The 18,947-nt window shown below is 37.5% G+C and overlaps 2 protein-coding genes across 2 annotated transcripts; both read right to left on the reverse strand.

The window, feature by feature from the left end:
- Positions 1 to 15,703: 15,703 nt before the first annotated feature.
- LOC141333005 (single-pass membrane and coiled-coil domain-containing protein 3-like) lies at positions 15,704 to 16,378 on the reverse strand. Its single transcript, XM_073837956.1, has one exon. It carries the CDS (start codon positions 16,376 to 16,378, stop codon positions 15,704 to 15,706), a length of 675 nt encoding a protein of 224 aa, XP_073694057.1.
- A 1,306-nt stretch (positions 16,379 to 17,684) lies between these two features.
- Positions 17,685 to 18,359, reverse strand: LOC141333006 (single-pass membrane and coiled-coil domain-containing protein 3-like). The gene has a single exon (XM_073837957.1). The coding sequence runs from the start codon at positions 18,357 to 18,359 to the stop codon at positions 17,685 to 17,687; it is 675 nt and encodes a 224-aa protein (XP_073694058.1).
- Positions 18,360 to 18,947: the final 588 nt, after the last annotated feature.

Raw genomic sequence — 18,947 nt, forward strand, 5'->3', positions numbered from 1 at the left:
CAATAATGAACACTCAAATATTAAACAACCTAATCAATATTTACATATACCTAACTAATAGAGTTGCCAACTCCCAGAAAAAAAATATTAGGAACCACCCCCACCCTCATGATGCTTAATCGACTTTAATTTAATGTACGTGTAAAACAAATGCACAGAAATCAATTATTTTCTACAATAATTAAATAGATTCAACATCTTTCTTCAACACAATTGCAGACTGCACAGATGGTACCTTCCCAAAGGAAAAAGTATAGCTTACTAGGGTATATATTAGACTTAATATTTACTATATACGATCATGGTTTATGGATTTTATGACCACTAAATCCAAATGGTTGTAAGATTCAGATAATTATTTATTAAAAGCCGGACATTTTAAATGAGAATAAAAAAGAAAAGTATTTCCCCTACAGTTGTAGAAAATGATCCTGGTGTTATGTCTCTCAGAACCAGTTCATAACTTCCCTTCAACTCATTCATGTCACCTAAAAGGTAAATCTGTTTCTCCATCACCTGTTCAGCTCTGATGATTCAGTAAGGACAATCTCCAATCTCCTGGTTTCATCTTCATTTTTTCCTCTCACCAGATATCCAAATCGATATTATGACCAGCAGCTTTTACAGCTGTGGCTCCAGCAAACATCAGCTCATATTAAAAAGTAATATTAAAACAATTCTAACAACAAGTTATTAAACGCGCTGCTGCTGTTTAGCGCGACATCCACTGGTTTCCTCTTTCTAGCGCACAGTGGGTGATAAATAAATGAGAGAGAGACAGGACTGGTGACAGAAAAGCCGATCATTAGCTGATCATTGATCAGTTTCATGATTGAAGGAGCAGAGAGAAGAAGCAGCAGCGCAGCGTAAAGACAGAATAACTCCAGCTTTGAGTCTTTTTTTTTCATTCTAGCTGAAGTACGGGACAAATCGCGTTCCTTCTCGCCTCTATACAAAACACGTAATATTTTTTTCTGAATACGGGACGATTCCGTCCAAGCAAGGGGGAGGGGTCATCCGACCTCTTCGGCTGTAATTGGTCCAGCCCAGAGTCGACCATGACCAATTGGACAATCCACCACCTTTTAAGTTTATACCGTAAAAAAAAAAAAGGCAAATGCCCGGTATGCCCGATGGTCAGTCCAGCCATGGTCCAAAGGATACATAAGTTGATCTGGTCCCGAACGGGCTGGACCACACCACTTAGGATGCTGGTGTCCTGGTGGACCAGCTTTTGTTGTCTTTTGGGTGATGTTATGATCCCAGCAAGACCACAACAAAACTTGTGCTTAGAGCATAGATCAGCTTGAAATACATGCTGGTTTATGCTGCATTTTTCAGCAGGGTCCTCATGGATTTGCTTGGTCATAATAACGTGTCTCTTCGATCATTAATCTCTGTTTGCTTGCCCTAAATTTGATTTGGTGTGGTATTTTACTAGACCTTACTGATGAAAAATTACCCATGTTGCTTACCACTGCAGATTCCATTATGAAATCAAATGAGAAAGAGCTCAAGTGAGAACACAATACTCTCTAGTCATCTGTAAGTATTCGGCTTCTATTACATTTCCTCCTATATTCCCGTGTTCACACTTAATAGGACCCCAGTTATTACTCCACACCTCCATATTTTATTAACTATTTGATTGCAACTTAGAATCATTGTTCACATACCATTTTCATTTGATCACTATTCCTCTGCTCTTTACTATTACATATTACCATCAATGCTCCATCCATTAATGCAATTACACTTTTAACTTTTGTCTTGTTTCTGCAAGTCTTTGAACAGTGATGGCACAGCAAAGACAAAGACAAAGACTTCTCTCTGGTGTTATTACAACTCACGTCACACTGATTACATAAAAATACAGATCTCTCATACATGAAACCTCACGTGGTATTGAAGTGCTGCTTTATATCTTAAACTCTTTCTACAGTGACCACATTTAAATGACTTTTCTCCAGAGTGATGGTTCATGTGTCTGTTAAGGTTTCGTTTTTGGTTGAAACTTCTTCCACATTGCTGGCAGTTGAAAGGCTTCTCTCCTGTGTGAACTCTTATGTGGTTTTCAAAGTTTTGTTTTGTTTTCCGCACTGAGGGCATGTGTAGGGTTGCTCTCCAGAGTGAATTCTCATGTGGTCTTCAAAGTACCATTTTTGACGAAAACTCTTACCACACTCAGAGCATGTGTAGGGTTTCTCTCTATGAGATCTCATGTGAACTTCAAGGTTTTCATGTTGATCAACACTGATCACACGTGTAAGACTGATCTCCATTGTGAATTCTCATGTGTCTGATAAAGCTTTCTTTTTGAGTGAAACTTACTCCACACTGTTGGCAGGTGAAAAGGCTCTCTCCAGTGTGAACTGTCATGTGGCAATGAAGGTTTTCTTTTTGGTTAAAACCTCTTCCACACTGTTGGCAGGTGTAATTCTTCTCTCCAGTGTGAACACTCATGTATCTGTCAAGGTTCCCTTTTTGGTTGAAACCTCTTCCACATTGTTTACAGGCGAAAGGCTTCTCTCCAGTGTGAATTCTTAAGTGTTCTTCAAAGTGTCCTTTACGATCAAACCTCTTTCCACACTGAGGGCATGTGTAGGGATTCTCTCCAGTGTGAACTCTCATGTGTCTTTTAATGCTTTCTGTTTCATTGAAACACTTTCCAGACTGTTGCCAGGTTAAATAACTTATTCCTGTCTTTTGAGTCCTTTTTCTTACAGAAGTCTTTTCCGTCTGTGAACAACTAAACGATTTTTCTACCACTTTCATTTCTTTCAGTACTTGACTCTCCTCTTTCAGTGCCATCAGGTCTAAGATGAAAAAAGACAAATAGAAGTTAACCCCAGTTTAACAACACAAAACAACAGACATAAAAATGAAAATCAGTTAAAGAAATGTATGACATATGCGAACGCAGAATTCCAGTATAAACAAAGGCACATGGAGGACAGATGTAACCTTGAAGACTAGGGACGAGATATAAAAGTGGAGGAAACGCTCCCTTCTTTGTCACACTCTGCAGCAACCTGTGTTTCTGTATGACTGTCTGACCTTTCTTGCAAGAAACAAACCTTTAAAGAGAGCCTAAGAGTGAATTTGTCTCTTATGCGATGAGAGTCGTTTGATTTTTGCCACGACAGACGTTAATTTACTGGCGTCTGAAAGTGACCTTTGCCATTAAAATTGTTTTAAATGTCTGAAATATTGATGTTAGTTAATATCTTGATATGAAAATGTGGAAATAAACAGCGGCACTGACCATCTCTAACTTGGATAAACTCCTCCTTTGTTCCTTTAGCCCCACTTTTATTCAAATGATGAGCCATATGTGAGGTTGATGAATGATAGGCAAATGTTTTTATTTTCTGCCCGATATACCGTTATTAGGCCTACCTCAAGAACCAGCTGTTAACAATTTGTTCAATATTGACATGGACCATTTTTTTCTGTGACTGACCAACTAATAAAATATTAGTTAACTAAGCCTTTTCTCAACGACTAACATTCAGTAAACTATTAAGGGGGCAGCACTAGTCGAGTGAAACTGACGGCTGTCACCAGACTTTATTTCACATACGTCATTACATCAGAGCAAGACAACATGCACACAGCCCTTATTTACCTATTTCATATGAAAATATTACTCAATCCTAGCAGTGAACATTAACATTTAAATATTAGATGAGCCACAAGTCTTTAAATGCCATTTTTAAATCAGAGCACTATAAGCAACTTTAATAGAAAAAATTAAGCTGAAAGCTGCAGGAGGACAGACCTGTGTAATAGAGGTCTTCGCGGGTCCAAAAATTCATACCCGAACCCGAAGAGACCTGTAAATGTCCTGGACGGAACCGACCCGGACCCGTATTTTATTTTAAAGTGGTAACCGAACCCGTGAAGACCCGAAAAATACCTTAAATGTACTAGTTGGACCCGAACCCGGCTGGGAAGACACAGACCCGACTGTACCCGATCGGCACATATTGCACAGCAAACTGCTATTAACTATAAATAAGTTACGAAGGAAAAAAAACACTTTTTGGCGTAAACTACTGTTAGTAGCGTTGCATACAGACCTCCTTCAGTACATTTACAAGTTAGGCTGTTCTTCTCTCTTGCCGACAGAAAGACCCTTTTTAATCCACTATTCCAGCTTTAATAGTTACTTTAGGGCAGGCTACTCGCGGTCACGGTCGGTGACGAATGACCAATGCAATACTTTTTTTTTTCTCTAAGTCAACTTCGACCGTTGTGTTTACCCTTTTGAACTACAATAATCATACTTTTGCAGATTGTAATAAAGACTCGGCGCAATTGTTTTATTTATTAATTAATTTGTTATTAATATTATTAATTTATTATTAATCTTTTTTTTTTTCAAAAAGGCACAGAACAATGAATGCGGTAAACTTTACTGCGTGCATCTTCAATAACAGTATCTTCTTCAGTAAGATAAAACTATGTTTAGAGCTCCACCTACGGCACCTAGTGGTCATCTTATGAAACTTAAAGGAGGAATTCGCACGTATAGCACGAGACAGCTTGATAGCGTAAATAGCTTATTCTGAAAAGAGTGTATTTTTTCCACCATATTTTCTATCATTACTGTGCTCTCTGAGCCGAGCCTGACCAAAAAATTTAAATATAACAAGATGGTTCTTCTGTATTATTATAAACGTAAGAAACTCTGCTTCTCGCTGCTGCGGTCACACGACACACGTTTTTATTCATTTAATCTTCTTTTTTTTTATTTCCCTCTCACACATTTCTTATAATTTTACAAGTTGCAAGTTACAAAACACGTGCAAAGTGGTGACTGACACTGGCAGGTGCGATGTTCTCCGATCGACTCGGGTATTACACACGTTAAACATACCCGGGACCCGAAGTAATAGATTTGGACCCGACCCGGCTAACCATTTAAAATATAGACCCGAACCCTCACGGGTCCCGGGTCCTCGGGTCTTGGGTCCTCTGTGAAGAGCTCTACTGTGTAGAAAAACACCTGCCAAAGGCAAATGAATTGAGAAAATGTAGAGGACAGTTCATAGGATAGTCCAGCTTTGAGAATGAAAAACAACCTGTTTGTTCCTCAGTATCTTCATGTTTGACTCTGAATGTTTCTTCAATCTTCATGTCTTCACTCTCCTCTTTAATAAATGCCATCTTTATGTTGCATGGATCTCAGTTGCCTCACCAGACGTTTTTATTGTGTTTGGAAACTTTTCCCTGTTTAAGATGACATTTAAATTAACAAGAAAAAAATAAAATAAATCTGTGTGCATCTCAGTCAGCCCTAGTTCACTAGTCAGTGCACAAGTAATGGAGTCAGAGTGATAGTTAATAGACTTAAATTACCTCATTAGACAAACTTTAACTTACTATTCAGTTTTGATTAACATTTAATGATTAGTTTATTATATTTAATCGAGGCATATTAAAAAAAAAACGCTATTGTATTAAGATTGTCATTACAACAACAACAGAACAAATTCCAATTGTTTGTAAAAGTTGTCATTACTCATGTTTGAGTTTGTTCTCGTTGTATTGACTCTGTTTTGAGCAGCAGGTCTCTCAGCCAGCAGCGATTTGAAACAGTGAATCATTTTGTGAATCAACCGATTCAATTGACTCGGAGTTTGTAATTCATGTTTCTGATCTGACTCACTAACAGAGAGAGAAATCAGACTGATCTGTGGATGCGCTTTACTCACAAAATAACGTTCATTATTAGATAAAATCTTACAATGTTACATGCAATAATTATACAGTTTAAATCGCTTGTAAAACACAAAACAGACTGAACGCGTATGAATTTAAACACTTTAGATGATTAAGACTACAAACCTTTCTTCAACTGAAACCATTCACTGATGCAGGAGTGCTGCGCAGCCTTATGACGTCATACCACCAGATCAAAAATAAAAGTCCTGTTCACGCGCTTCTGTGTCTACAATCCAAAAAGTGCACTGATATTTACAGGGAAACACATATGAATAATAAAACCTATGTCAATGGTATTCAGAGTTTTATCCTGAGTGAAAAAAAAAAAAAAATAAAATATATAAAGAAATGAGAAAAATATTATTTTACAAATATTTACAAATAGTAATATTTATAATTTAAATTACTTATTTACAGGGATGGGCAGTATTTTAGATAAATGTATTTAAAATACTTATTTGAAATACAAAATACTATTTTATATTTTGTATTGTAAAGCCTTTGGGAAAAATCTAATGTAATTTGTATTTAAATACATTAAAGATAAGTATTTTGTATTTTCAAAATACATAAAATACTTTGTACCAATCAACCTCTTTATCAGGGTGCTGATTTAGTTCAGACACACCCCTCCCCCAACCTTAAATGTGATGTTTATCTGCTTACCCCCAGGGCATCCAAGATGTAGGTGACTTTGTTTCCTCAGTAGATCACAAACAAAGATTTTTTAGCTAAAACTGGTGCAGTATGTCAGCCATATAATGGGAGTGGATGGGCACCAAACCTTTAAAAGTAAAAAAAGAAACATGCACAGACAAATCCAAATTACACCCTGTGGCTCGTGACAATACATTGATGTCCTAGGACATGAAACGATTGTTTTTTTTGTGAGAAAATGAACAGTATTTATATCATTTTTTACCTTTGATACACAGCAATGTCCATCTGTCCTGAGCATGAGTTTATCATCCAGCTTGTTACATGTGTACGTGCCGTAAGCGGAAACCGGTGAAAAGTCCCGGATGACTTTGTGCAAGCAAACGTAATCTTTTAGCTTTAAATCTGTTTGAACAATCAGGATAAGCACAAGTAATTACCATTTTGAATAGCCGCTATACCCACAATCTCTGTGCTCTGTGTAAACAATGAGTGTCGTATACACACGACAGATCGCTTCCAGTGTTTGCGTATACTACGCCAGAGCGCGTACATGTGTAACGAGTCGGATGCTGAGCTTGTGGTGTATCAGAGGTAAAAATTATATAAATACTGTTCAGTTTCTTGCAAAAAACGATCGTTTCGTGTTTAAGGACATCAATGTATCGTCACGAGTCGCAGGGTGTAATTTGGATTTGTCTGTGCATGTTTTTTTTTTACTTTTAAAGGTCTGGTGCCCATCCACTCCCATTATATGGCTGACAGACTGCACCAGTTTTAGCTAAAAATCTTTGTTTGTGTTCTGCTGAAGAAACAAAGTCACCTACATCTTTGATGCCCTGGGGGTAAGCAGATAAACATCACATTTTAATTTTTGGGTGAACTATCCCTTTAACACTCATGCACGTGAGCTGCAGCAGAGTCAGCATTGGATCAGCGACTTTTCTCAGTTTTCTGCATTAAGGTAAGGGTGTCATCATGATCAATTCCTTGTTGATTAAAGTTAAAATGGTGCATCATTCAGATTTGCCTTAAGAAAACATGAAAGAATAAAAAAGCAACGACACGTGTAGGAGAAAAATAGCGTTAGCTGCCTGTTAGCCAATCAGTTTTGATAGTTGCGATGATGGCTTTTTGTTTCCCACGTATCGACGTGGACACGAAAGGTTCAGTAGACTTTTTACTCTAAATGAATGGTTGTTGTCATGGTGTAAAGAACAGAAACTGCTCTTTGTTAATAACTGGAATCTTTTCTGGGAGCGTCCTAGGCTTTTCTGCGCTGATGGCCTGCACCCCAGCAGAGTCGGAGCAGAACTCCTGTCGGACAACATCTCCAGGACGCTGCGCTCCATTTGACTAGTAAGCAATTCTTCAAATAGTTGCGATGATGGCTTTTGTTATGCACATTTAAACGATAGTATTGGTGCTTTCCAACCTATAAAGACTGTGTCTGTTCCTCGAATAGTGAGGTCAAAACAAAAATTTAATGCAGGATCTAGAAAAAATCTAATCGTCATTAGACCAGAAAAATGCACAATAAATGAACAAAAACAATTTTTAAAGCTTGGGCTCCTAAACATTAGATCACTCGCACCCAAAACACTTATTGTAAATGAAATGATCACAGATAATAGTTTTGATGTACTCTGCTTGACTGAAACTTGGCTAAAACCAAACTATTATATTGGTCTGAATGAGTCTACTCCACCAAACTACTGTTATAAGCATGAGCCTCGTCAGATCGGTCGTGGCGGTGGTGTTGCAACAATATATAGTGATATTTTCAATGTTACTCAGAAAACAGGGTACAGGTTTAATTCATTTGAAGTACTTCCCCTTAATGTTACTCTGTCAGATATGCAAAAGATATCTCTCCTATCTCTTGCTCTGGCTACTGTGTATAGACCTCCAGGGCCGTACACAGATTTCCTAAAATAATTTGCAGATTTCCTTTCAGACCTATTGGTTAATTTTGATAAAGCATTAATTGTTGGAGATTTTAACATTCATGTTGATAATACAAATGATGCGTTAGGACTTGCGTTTACTGACCTGTTAAACTCTTTTGGAGTCAAACAAAATGTCACTGGGCACACTCATCGTTTTAATCATACACTAGATCTAATTATATCACACGGACTTGATATAAATATCGTACCTCAAAGCGATGATGTTACCGATCATTTCCTCGTATCGTGCATGCTTCGTATAATTGTTGTTAACTATATAGCTCCGCGCTATCGCCTGGGCAGAACTATTGTTCCTGCTACCAAAGATAGGTTCACAAATAACCTGCCTGATTTATCTCAACTGCTCTGTGCACCCATAAATAAACATGAACTAGACAAAATGACTAGTAACATACAGATCTGGCCATTAAAAATGCGTCTATTTTCTCGCGGCAGCCTGCAATTCGGCACGCGTGGCCACGCGTCCTACTGCAGGGGCTTCTTCAGGTTTTTTTACAACGTTGTTGCGCTTCATATAATATCCACCAGGTGGCGCAAGGAACAACATTCTGTGGCCAAACCCTGCACAAAGAGGGCTATTTGGACAGTATTTATGTCTGTTGTTTCAATATCTGGTGCCAAAATCGGTAATTCATTCTGTATGTAACGGCAAAGTATTTATAATTTCGTTTCTTTTTTATTAAGTTAATTTAGAAAAAAAAAAAAAAGTTTGGAGCATTTTTGTTCGTTAAACGTAAGCTTTTTGTTTCTTAAAGACCAAGCGGCAGACAGTGAGTTGACCTACTCTGTGTTTCAATTTGCCTTCTCAAATCACGAATTGGCTAAAATAAAATCCATAGATGTAAAATAAGAGATATAAATAATAATAGATATAAATGTGCGCTATTAGGTGCATATCCAATCGTTTGTGCGGAGAGAGCAAAACACATTTTTAGGACATGAAGGCTCAAGTTCTGGAAAATATTTAACCGTTATTTTTTGTCAGACATGATAAATAAATATGTAGAAAGACTTAAATTACTACTTAACGAAAACAAAAAAAACAAATAGAAAACAAAAACTGTTTTTATTATGTAGCTAGTCCGTAGAGATGCATTTCTCTCTAAAGGCGCGCGTCCAACGAGGATATGAGGAGGACTGTTAACTGCATCATCACTGACTCAGAAAACAGTAGTTTCTAAATAAATAATTAAAATATCTCCTCACTATTTGACAGTCATGGTATTTACTTTTGCAAGTGTTTTGTGGCAAGCTTTAAACACCCTTCCGGAACCCTTCCAAGCTGTGCTGAACGTGCGCTCAATGCTGCTGACAGGACCGTCCGAGCCACTCTTGAAAGTCATGGTAGCCTGGTCTCGTGTTTCCACCAGCACTGCAATTTTTTTTTTAATCACCACTGAATGTCTAAAATATAATTTTAGCCTGCATTTGATCTTTGACGGACTAAAATGCAGGGCTATAATACGTCTTAATTCTTAAAAGTGGAACATGAAAATATAATGGATGTACTGCGAAAAAAGTTTTATACTCGACATTGTTTCCAAACGGTTAGTTGGATTCTGGAAACTAGAATTAATTTTAGCATTAATATTTGGAAATAGAAATGTTAAGTTAGTTTCTTTTCCCCAACCGACAACCGACGTCGTTAGTTATTATTAACCGACAAGAGTTAAATTACATTTAAATTTGAACTGATTGGTGGCTGTGACACTTTAAAAACAGCTAAATTCGTTTTCGGGGATTAATTTCACACATGCAAAAAGCAGCATAAACTTCAGAACATATAAATATAAAGAAAGATAATCTATAGTTTGGAGTGTTAAAAATTAATTTTATGTAGTATTATTATTAGTAGTAGTATTTTCTTTAGATTTCTTTTTGCGTTTTTTTTTGTGCTGTACATTATGATGGCGCGCTACCCATGCAGTTAATTAAAGGAAAGGAAACCATTTAGATTTGGCCTTATGTCCATGTAAGTACTATTGCCTATCCTAGTATTATATCCTAATATTGAAAATAATGTAGACAAATAAACAGAAGGCTCATTTTTCAAAACAATAAAGCTTTTATTATATGACTGACAACGAATACAATTGTTAAGTATCACAAGTGCTATAAGGACTAAGATATCAGGATTAAATGATATCTGTTTAAAAAAACTGTTTAACATGAAAAATATAATTTTATTGCATGTCGCGGTGTTATGTGTAGTTGGGACACGGTGTAAGACAAAGAAACAGGTAAGCCAACTCTAGATCAGTGAGTCTCAAGCCACCCCCCTTCCCCTGGTTTGCATTTGTATAGCATAATCATTTACATATAAAAGCTACAGCGAGGCCAAGGTGACATGAATCATGGGGGGTGTCAGGTGCTAAGCCTTCCACATCAATCTTTGGCAGTTCCCGACAATTAGACAATTTAGACAGTTTGCAAAAATATTTACAAGTTTTTTTTTTTATTCCTCTCCAGTTTAAACAGCTCCGATCATTTTAACCTGGAACTAGGCTTATAGTAGGCTATGTGAAACCGGAGGGAAGTGTTGTGAGGCCCGTTTCACACCGCAAGCGTGAGCAGCGCGTATTTTTTTCCGGCGCCCATGTTAACAAATGAGTGCATTCACCGGCAGCAGGAGCAGCGCTGAAGCGATGGTTTCGGCGCCGAGTCTAATTTTTGCTGCGCTGCTCACGGCCATCAGCGGCAGTATAAAGAGTGAAATGTTTATGAATAGCCGAATGGGGGTGGGGGTGAATGCTGTCTGTTGCCTTGTAGTCAACATTATTGTGACTTTTTGCCCGCCATGTCATTTCGTAGGAGTGGGAGACACGTGTCCAAACCAAAGCCAAAGCACCCGCTAAAAGTTTATGTTTGGGGAGCAATATCCAGTCTGGGTCCGGGACCGATTGCAATCTTCGAAGGCATAATGTCTTTCTTTGAAAATGCTATTATAACAGAAACTGCTGCCCCATACATTAGGGAAAACATCGGAGTACATCACCGTTTTTTCCAGGACAATGACCCGAAGCACACTGCTGCAGGCAGACTCATTGAACAGGGTATAAACTGGGTTAAGACTCCCGCCGAATCCCACGACATGACTCACATTAAAAATGGTGTGGAATGTTCTGATAGATTATATTCGAAAAGTAGCAAAACCAACTACACAGTCTGACTTAATTAATGCCATAAATAAATTCTGGTTTGAGGAACTTACAGCAGTGGCATGCAACAAGTACATAAACAGACTGTTTAAAGTTCTTCCGGCTGTGGTGAAGCATCGGCGTGGACATACTGGAATGTAACAATGTATAAAGTTGTTTAAAAATGTCTAAGCATTGGCAAAACTGTAAAATAAAAATATAACGTACATTAATGATCACTTGAATAAATAAGCTTTTTGACGTTGTTGTTGAGAATCGACTGTTATCAAAAACATAAAATAATACTTATAATACTGATAAAAATGCATAAACACGAGTTTAATGCATAAACAAACCTGCGTGACCATAGTAACCCAGGATTATCAGAGATAGGTTTATTAATATTTTATTTTGAGTTAAGAAATTATTATATTAATTGTTATAGAAATTAATACCATATTAAATAATTATATAGGCGATGCTGTATATGCCAATGCTGTCTGTGGGCGATGTAGACAGCTTTCACATTTAAGTGTATCATGAATAAATATTCCATGTACTTCAAATTAAATAGCCCTACAAGAAACATTTCATGCATCCCACACAGTCTTGTCCATTAACTGATCCTCATTTTGTCCGTATTATTCGTTTATATTCGTTATTTTCACCTTCATTTTGATCTCTTTACATAACATTCTGAATGTTAATGATACTGTAAAGGTTCTATGACAGTTTTTTTTTTTTTTACTGGAATGCAGTTTAAAGGTTAAATTTAACATATATTGTATTTTATGTAGTCTAATTAATAGACAAATCATTGAAGAGTGAATTATTCACGTAGTTTCATTTGGAAATAATTTATCGTCACACAGTGAAATAGGCCTAAATTCCTTCTATTAACTGATAGTCTTTTTTCCGTATTTGTATTAATATTATTATCATTATCATTATTATTACTATTACTAATATTATTATTATTAGCCTTTATATACAATTACTATTGTATATATTTTTATTTTCGTTTATATTCGTTTCCCCCCCTTAATTTGGCTCTCTTTACTTAACGTTCATGTAAATGATACTGTACATGCTTGACATATGCTATATGACTGATTTTTACTGGAATGTTTAAAGGTTGAATTGAACATATTTTATTTTGTTTTGTCTAATTAATAGACTAGACTATATAAATACTAAACTGTTTTACTGAGGAATGAATCATTCACGTAGTCTCATTTGTAAATGAAAACATGCTCATTTGTCGTCACACACGGGGATAAATACAATCAAAAAGTCAAAACTTTATTGGCATAATTGTCAGGCGTTAAAAATAAATAGCCCTAACCAGTTATTAAAATAATAATAGCCTCAGATTAGATTCAGAATGTTAAGAGATCGAAATGAAGGGGAAAATAATGAATATAAACGAATAATACATTTATTACGGAAAAAAGAGGATCAATTAATGGATAAGACTGTGGGATGCATAAAATTTTTCTTGCAGGGCTATTTAATTTGAAGTACTTTATGTAATATTTATTCATGATAAACTTTTGAATGCTGTCTACATTGCGCACAGACAGCATTCGCATATACAGCATTGCTTATTGTTAATATAACAACTTAATATTGTATTAATTTCTATAACAATTAATATAATCATTTCTTAAGTCAAAATAAAATATTAATAAACCTATCTCTGATAATCCTGGGTTATGGTCACGCAGGTTTGTTACAAACGCATGCATTAAAACATAAGGATGTCGTTACCTCGACAAAATGATCTTGTGGCCACGACATAATATGACGTTCCCACGAATTAATATCTCGTGGCAACGGCATTGTCACGTATCTGGTCGATCCTGTCATCATGAACTCTTGCACCACACATTCTTGGACTGCATTCCCCACAAGCCACTGCACCAATCACTGCACACACCTGCTCCTCGTTTTCCACTGCACTGATTGCTGCACACACCTGTTTCACATTTACTCACATGCATTTAAGCCACAGTCACACACACTTCCGGGCGAAGTCTTATTGTTCCATCTGGTCTTTATTTCAGAGCGTTTCTTTCCGTGTTTGTTTTTCCCTGTGTTTGATTCCTGGACTCCTCCCCGTGTTTGATTCTCGCTGCCGATCTTCTGCCTGTGTTTGACTACTCTTTGGATTATCCTCGTTGTTGTTGTACTAAACTAAAGCATGCTCTTAATGCAATGAAACAGGAAGTTACTGTAACTCAGGCATGCAATGTCCAATCTGCCCCAAACTTCACATGTTTGATAAGAGTCCTGGCCTGAACACTTTTACGTGCCAATATTCAGTTATAGTCATAGCGTCACCTACTGTCAACAGGAAGTGACATGTTTAACACTGTGATACACTATTAGCAACACACTAAAAAAGCCATTGGGTGCTAAACTAGTTTAAAACATACTCAAACGTGCTAGCAACACTTACTTAGTGCTAAAGCATGTTGTTAAAGACAAAAAACAGGAAGTTGTTGTAATGCATGCAAACAATGCCCAATCTGCCCCAAACTTCACATGTTTAATAAGAGTGCTGGCCTGTAGATATCCACATGCCCATATTCGGTTATAGTCATAGTGCCACCTGCTGGCAGCTGGAAGTGACATGTTTAACACTATGATGGACTGTTAAAAGCACAGCAAAATATGCCATATTGTGCTAACTATGCTAGAAACACTTACTAATTGCTAATAATGCCATGAAAGAGGAAGTTGTTGTAATTCAGCCATACAATGTCAGATCTGCCCCAAACTTGACATGTTTGATAAGAGTCCTGGCCTGAAAACATCTAAAGGCCAATATTCCTTTACAATCATAGCGCCACCAGCTGGCAACAGCAAATTATTTGTTTTACACTAACTTAAACATGCAATGTACAATTTGCACCAAACTTCACATGTTTAATAAGAGTGCTGGCCTGTAGATATCCACATGCCCATATTCGGTTATAGTCATAGTGCCACCTGCTGGCAGCTGGAAGTGACATGTTTAACACTATGATGGACTGTTAAAAGCTCAGCAAAATATGCCATATTGTGCTAAATATGCTAGAAACACTTACTAATTGCTAATAATGCCATGAAAGAGGAAGTTGTTGTAATTCAGCCATACAATGTCAGATCTGCCCCAAACTTGACATGTTTGATAAGAGTCCTGGCCTGAAAACATCTAAAGGCCAATATTCCTTTACAATCATAGCGCCACCAGCTGGCAACAGCAAATTATTTGTTTTACACTAACTTAAACATGCAATGTACAATTTGCACCAAACTTCACATGTTTGGCAAGAGTCTTGGCCTGAAGACATCTAAAGGCCAATACGCCACCTGTTGGCAGCAGGATATGTCATGACTTACACTCAAGCATGCCATGTTCAATCTCCACCAAACTTCATATGTTTGATAAAAGCGCTGGCCTGAAGACATCTGCATGCCAATATTCAGTTGTAGGCATAGCACCACCAGCTGGCACCAGGAATATTGGCACATGTCAATGACTTTGGCATATTCCTTCTACATTTACTTTGTTAATAGCATAGTGCCCACCATTTGTCACCGATCCGCGGTGAGCCCAGGTCCGAGGGCCCGTTCATCGCTGCTTGCAGCTTTAATTTTGCTTGTTTCTTTGTCTCATTAGGTGATTTAATGCCATTAACTCCCATTCTGACTCTGTACCAGTGTGCTGACTATTGGTACTAGGAAGCTGGTTGAGATGCACCCAGAGATCTAGTTGGTGTTTGCTTTTTCTTTCTGTTAGTTGTTCTAATCGTTAACAGCCCTGCTGAAAAAAACCCAGCTACAACCAGCCTAGGCTGTTTGGCTGGTTTTAGAGGGGTTTTGACCAGCTAAAACCAGCTACTTCCAATTTAAACTAGCTAAGACCAGCCAACCAGCCTAGGCTGGTTTCAGCTGTGTTTTTTTTTTCAGCAAGGAGGACAAAGTGTCCAAACACACTGTAAAACTCCTGGTGAAGCAAATGACACTACATTATTATAAATATGGCGTTTATTAAAAAGGAAAGTGAAGAGATGAAGATTAAATAGAAATTCAGAGTCAAACATGAAGCTATTGAGGAATAACAGGTTGGTTTTTATTCTCAAAACTGAGCTCACTCATTTGATTCTTATTAATATGTCCAGCTCTACAGAAATAGAGATATGAAAATAATACAGATGTAGCCTAGATGTTTTCAGATATGATGGTGATGTAGGCTTCCACTTCACTCAGAATGTCATTGTAGGAGTCACAGGGTGGCTTCAGGACAGAGAGCACATCTTCCACTAACACTATGGCTTTATCCAGGCTCCTCTGCTTGTTCCCTTGTTTACACAAAAGCTCAATGATTCTTGCACTGCTCTGCACTAGTTCTCCCAGACCCAAAGACAGAACAGACTGTCCACACTGTTCCACTGGAGGCATTACACTCCCCAGATCACTCTTTGCCAGTCTAACAGTGACTAGAGGACCGAAGACATCCCCCAGAAGTCCCAGAGTTTCCTGATGCAGATCCTTTATCACTGCAGCCTTGACTTTCTGTGACACTCCAGATAAAGCAATCTGGTCATATAGAGCAGGTTCAATGCTTTTACGGACATGTTTGTCCTCCCTCTCAGAAGCATCAAGGATTAGGTGCATTACATCTCTCACCCTGGTGCAGTTTTTCTCAATACTTTCACTTTCATCTGCTAAGACTGTAGGGAAAGGGCTTTGGTCCAGGTGAGTATTGAGTATCACCAGCAGCCTGTTGGTGATGTAGAAGTATTTGTGCACATAGTGGTGAAGGGTCTGGGTGGACCTTATCAGCTCTTCCTTCTCAAGTTCATCTTTCTTGTCAAAGAACGGAAGAGACAGCATTCTGGTGGCTTCTGTTGTTAAAGAGGACACACAAACAAACAAATCCATTACATTGCATTTTAATCTTGTCAAATGCAAAAAGTTTTTTTTATGTAATTGTGTTTTGCATAAGTTTAATAAAAAAAATTAAAAAAAATATCAGGAGACATTGGTAAATGTTGTTAAACAATTTATTTCAGTGAACAGAGAAAGACGTTAGCAGACAGAAAGATTGCAGCATACACAATTTAACAAACACCTTAAAGGTGCCATAGAATGGAAAACTGAATTTACCTTGGCATAGTTAAATAATAACATTTCAGTACATGGACATGACATACTGTGAGTCTTAAACACCATCGTTTCCTCCTTTTTATATAAATCTAGTGTTTGCAAAAGACCACCGAAAAATAGGTCAATTCCAACATAACACCGACTGTTACGAAACTTTCCCGGGATCGTTAAGTTACGCCTCCAACATTTGCATCGCCCAATCATCATTAACGTCAGTACATAAGTAAAACAAGGCAAGCCACTGAAGGGACACGGTTAGCTTAATGCTAGCGCTAGCCTGTTACATTGCAATACATAGGATTTCACTTACCACATAAACAGAGAGATGACTGTGCTGATGATGGTGAATGATGGAGAAATAACTGCGCTGATGATGGAGAATGATTTACAGATCTTGAGAATCACTGACAAACAGCTGAACGTGTGTGGTAAGGAAGCACTCCCTCTGCATTGTAACTTTACACAGAGCACATGCATCACAGTAATGAGACTAAAATGTCGGCAATTCAAAACGGCAGATTCAACAAACCGCATATTAAAAGCGGCTAGAGCTCCTAATTATATATATATATTTATCCGTGTGCGAGCTATAGAGATGAGCAGCTCTGTGAAACATCCAATCAGAGCAGAGCTCATTAATATTCATGAAGCTTCCAAATAAGGCAATAACAGAGCATTTCATTCTAGGGACAAATCCTAGGGTTGTAAATGGACCTGTAAAACCATTTCTGGAGATTTTTTGCCCTCTCCTATGCCATATACCTTCTATGTAGATATCAGAGAACAATTTAAAATATTCTCTCAATGCATTGTATGGCACCTTTAAAAATGATTACATTAAGTATTATGAATACCCAAATAGTAAAAGCATATGGTATTCACGAAAAAATATAGAGCTTTATTGGTGAAATGATCAAGAGAATGCATATCTTACTTTTTTGTTATACTTAGTATATGTGGCTTAAAGTTAAACAAATGATTTTCCTACATCATAGTTTAATCTCTTAATCAACTCATTTTGATTCAACTATATTCAGTGAACTATATTTTCACTCATCTCAATTCTTATTCTGACCTCAGTTATGCTATCCTGATATTTTACAGATGCTGGTTTGAATTCTTTCAAAGCTTCGTCATACTCTTTTAGGGCTTTCTCAAGTTTATCACGCTCAATACTCCCTATAATGGCCCCGATAATCATATCAATCCCCAAAAACACCACCCCAAGTGCAACTAAAGCTGCACCACTTGCTGCTACTTTAATCAAAGTGGATGTTATGTTTGCCAGAATTGTTCCATTGTGAATTAGCCAACCAACTACAACAAAGGAAGCTACGCCTCCACAAGCACAAACTCCATGAAGAGCATTTTTGACTATTTGATAGTCTGGAACAGACAGATTCTTGTGTCCCAGTTTCTCATACAGTGTCGGCTCCAGCTTCTCCTTCAGCTGCATGTCAATCTTCTCTACTTCTGCCTGGATCTCGTGTATGCATTCAATGATTACATCACAGTTCTCCTTCAAAGTAGCTTTCTCGTCCAGGGTGATCGGACTGAAAGACCAACCTAAGTGCTTCTTAAGAGTCTCAGCGAGTTGGTTGGTGGCTCGGAAGTTATTTTCCATCAGATTTAGAAGCTCTTGATTTTTCCGGATGAGCTTCTCCCTTCTTTCTGGATTTCCAGGATAGAAGATATCATTCCAAGACATTTTTATTTCTTTATATTGGGGTTTTGAAATAAAGAGAGAAACAATAATTTAGAAATATTTGATACAAGTGATTGTGATAAATAGTAGTTAATAAGACTATTAAAGCAGTGAAACAAATGACAGTTCGCAGTCCACTGACAGAAAAAACAAGATTGAAAATATGCGATTTCCTATTTAGAAATGTAATCAGAACTGACAGAGAAAGAGAGTCATTTTTACAGTGTTACATTTATAAAGTGACAAATGGGTGTTTTACCAAATTTAGTAATATAGTAATAGTATTCTTGCCCACCTGGGTTTATTCTGAAGACCTAAAGAAAGTCCGAGCTGTAGCTTGTGCTGCTGCTGCTTCTTCTGCTTCTGATGCCCTTGAGTGGGTGATACAGATCTCAGCATGTAACACACTGCGTATATCGATTCCTGAAGATCACTGGACAGAAAGCAACTGCTTACAAAGCATGCATCTGCTTAATCACTTTCAGTATGACACACACACACACACACACACACACACACACACGCCCGCCCATAGGTTAGCACAGAAAATATAATAATAACCTTAGAAAACTAACTCAGTTTCTTTTAAAT

Source organism: Garra rufa, chromosome 4 (assembly GCF_049309525.1).
Source record: "Garra rufa chromosome 4, GarRuf1.0, whole genome shotgun sequence".
Classification (NCBI taxonomy): Eukaryota; Metazoa; Chordata; class Actinopteri; order Cypriniformes; family Cyprinidae; genus Garra; species Garra rufa.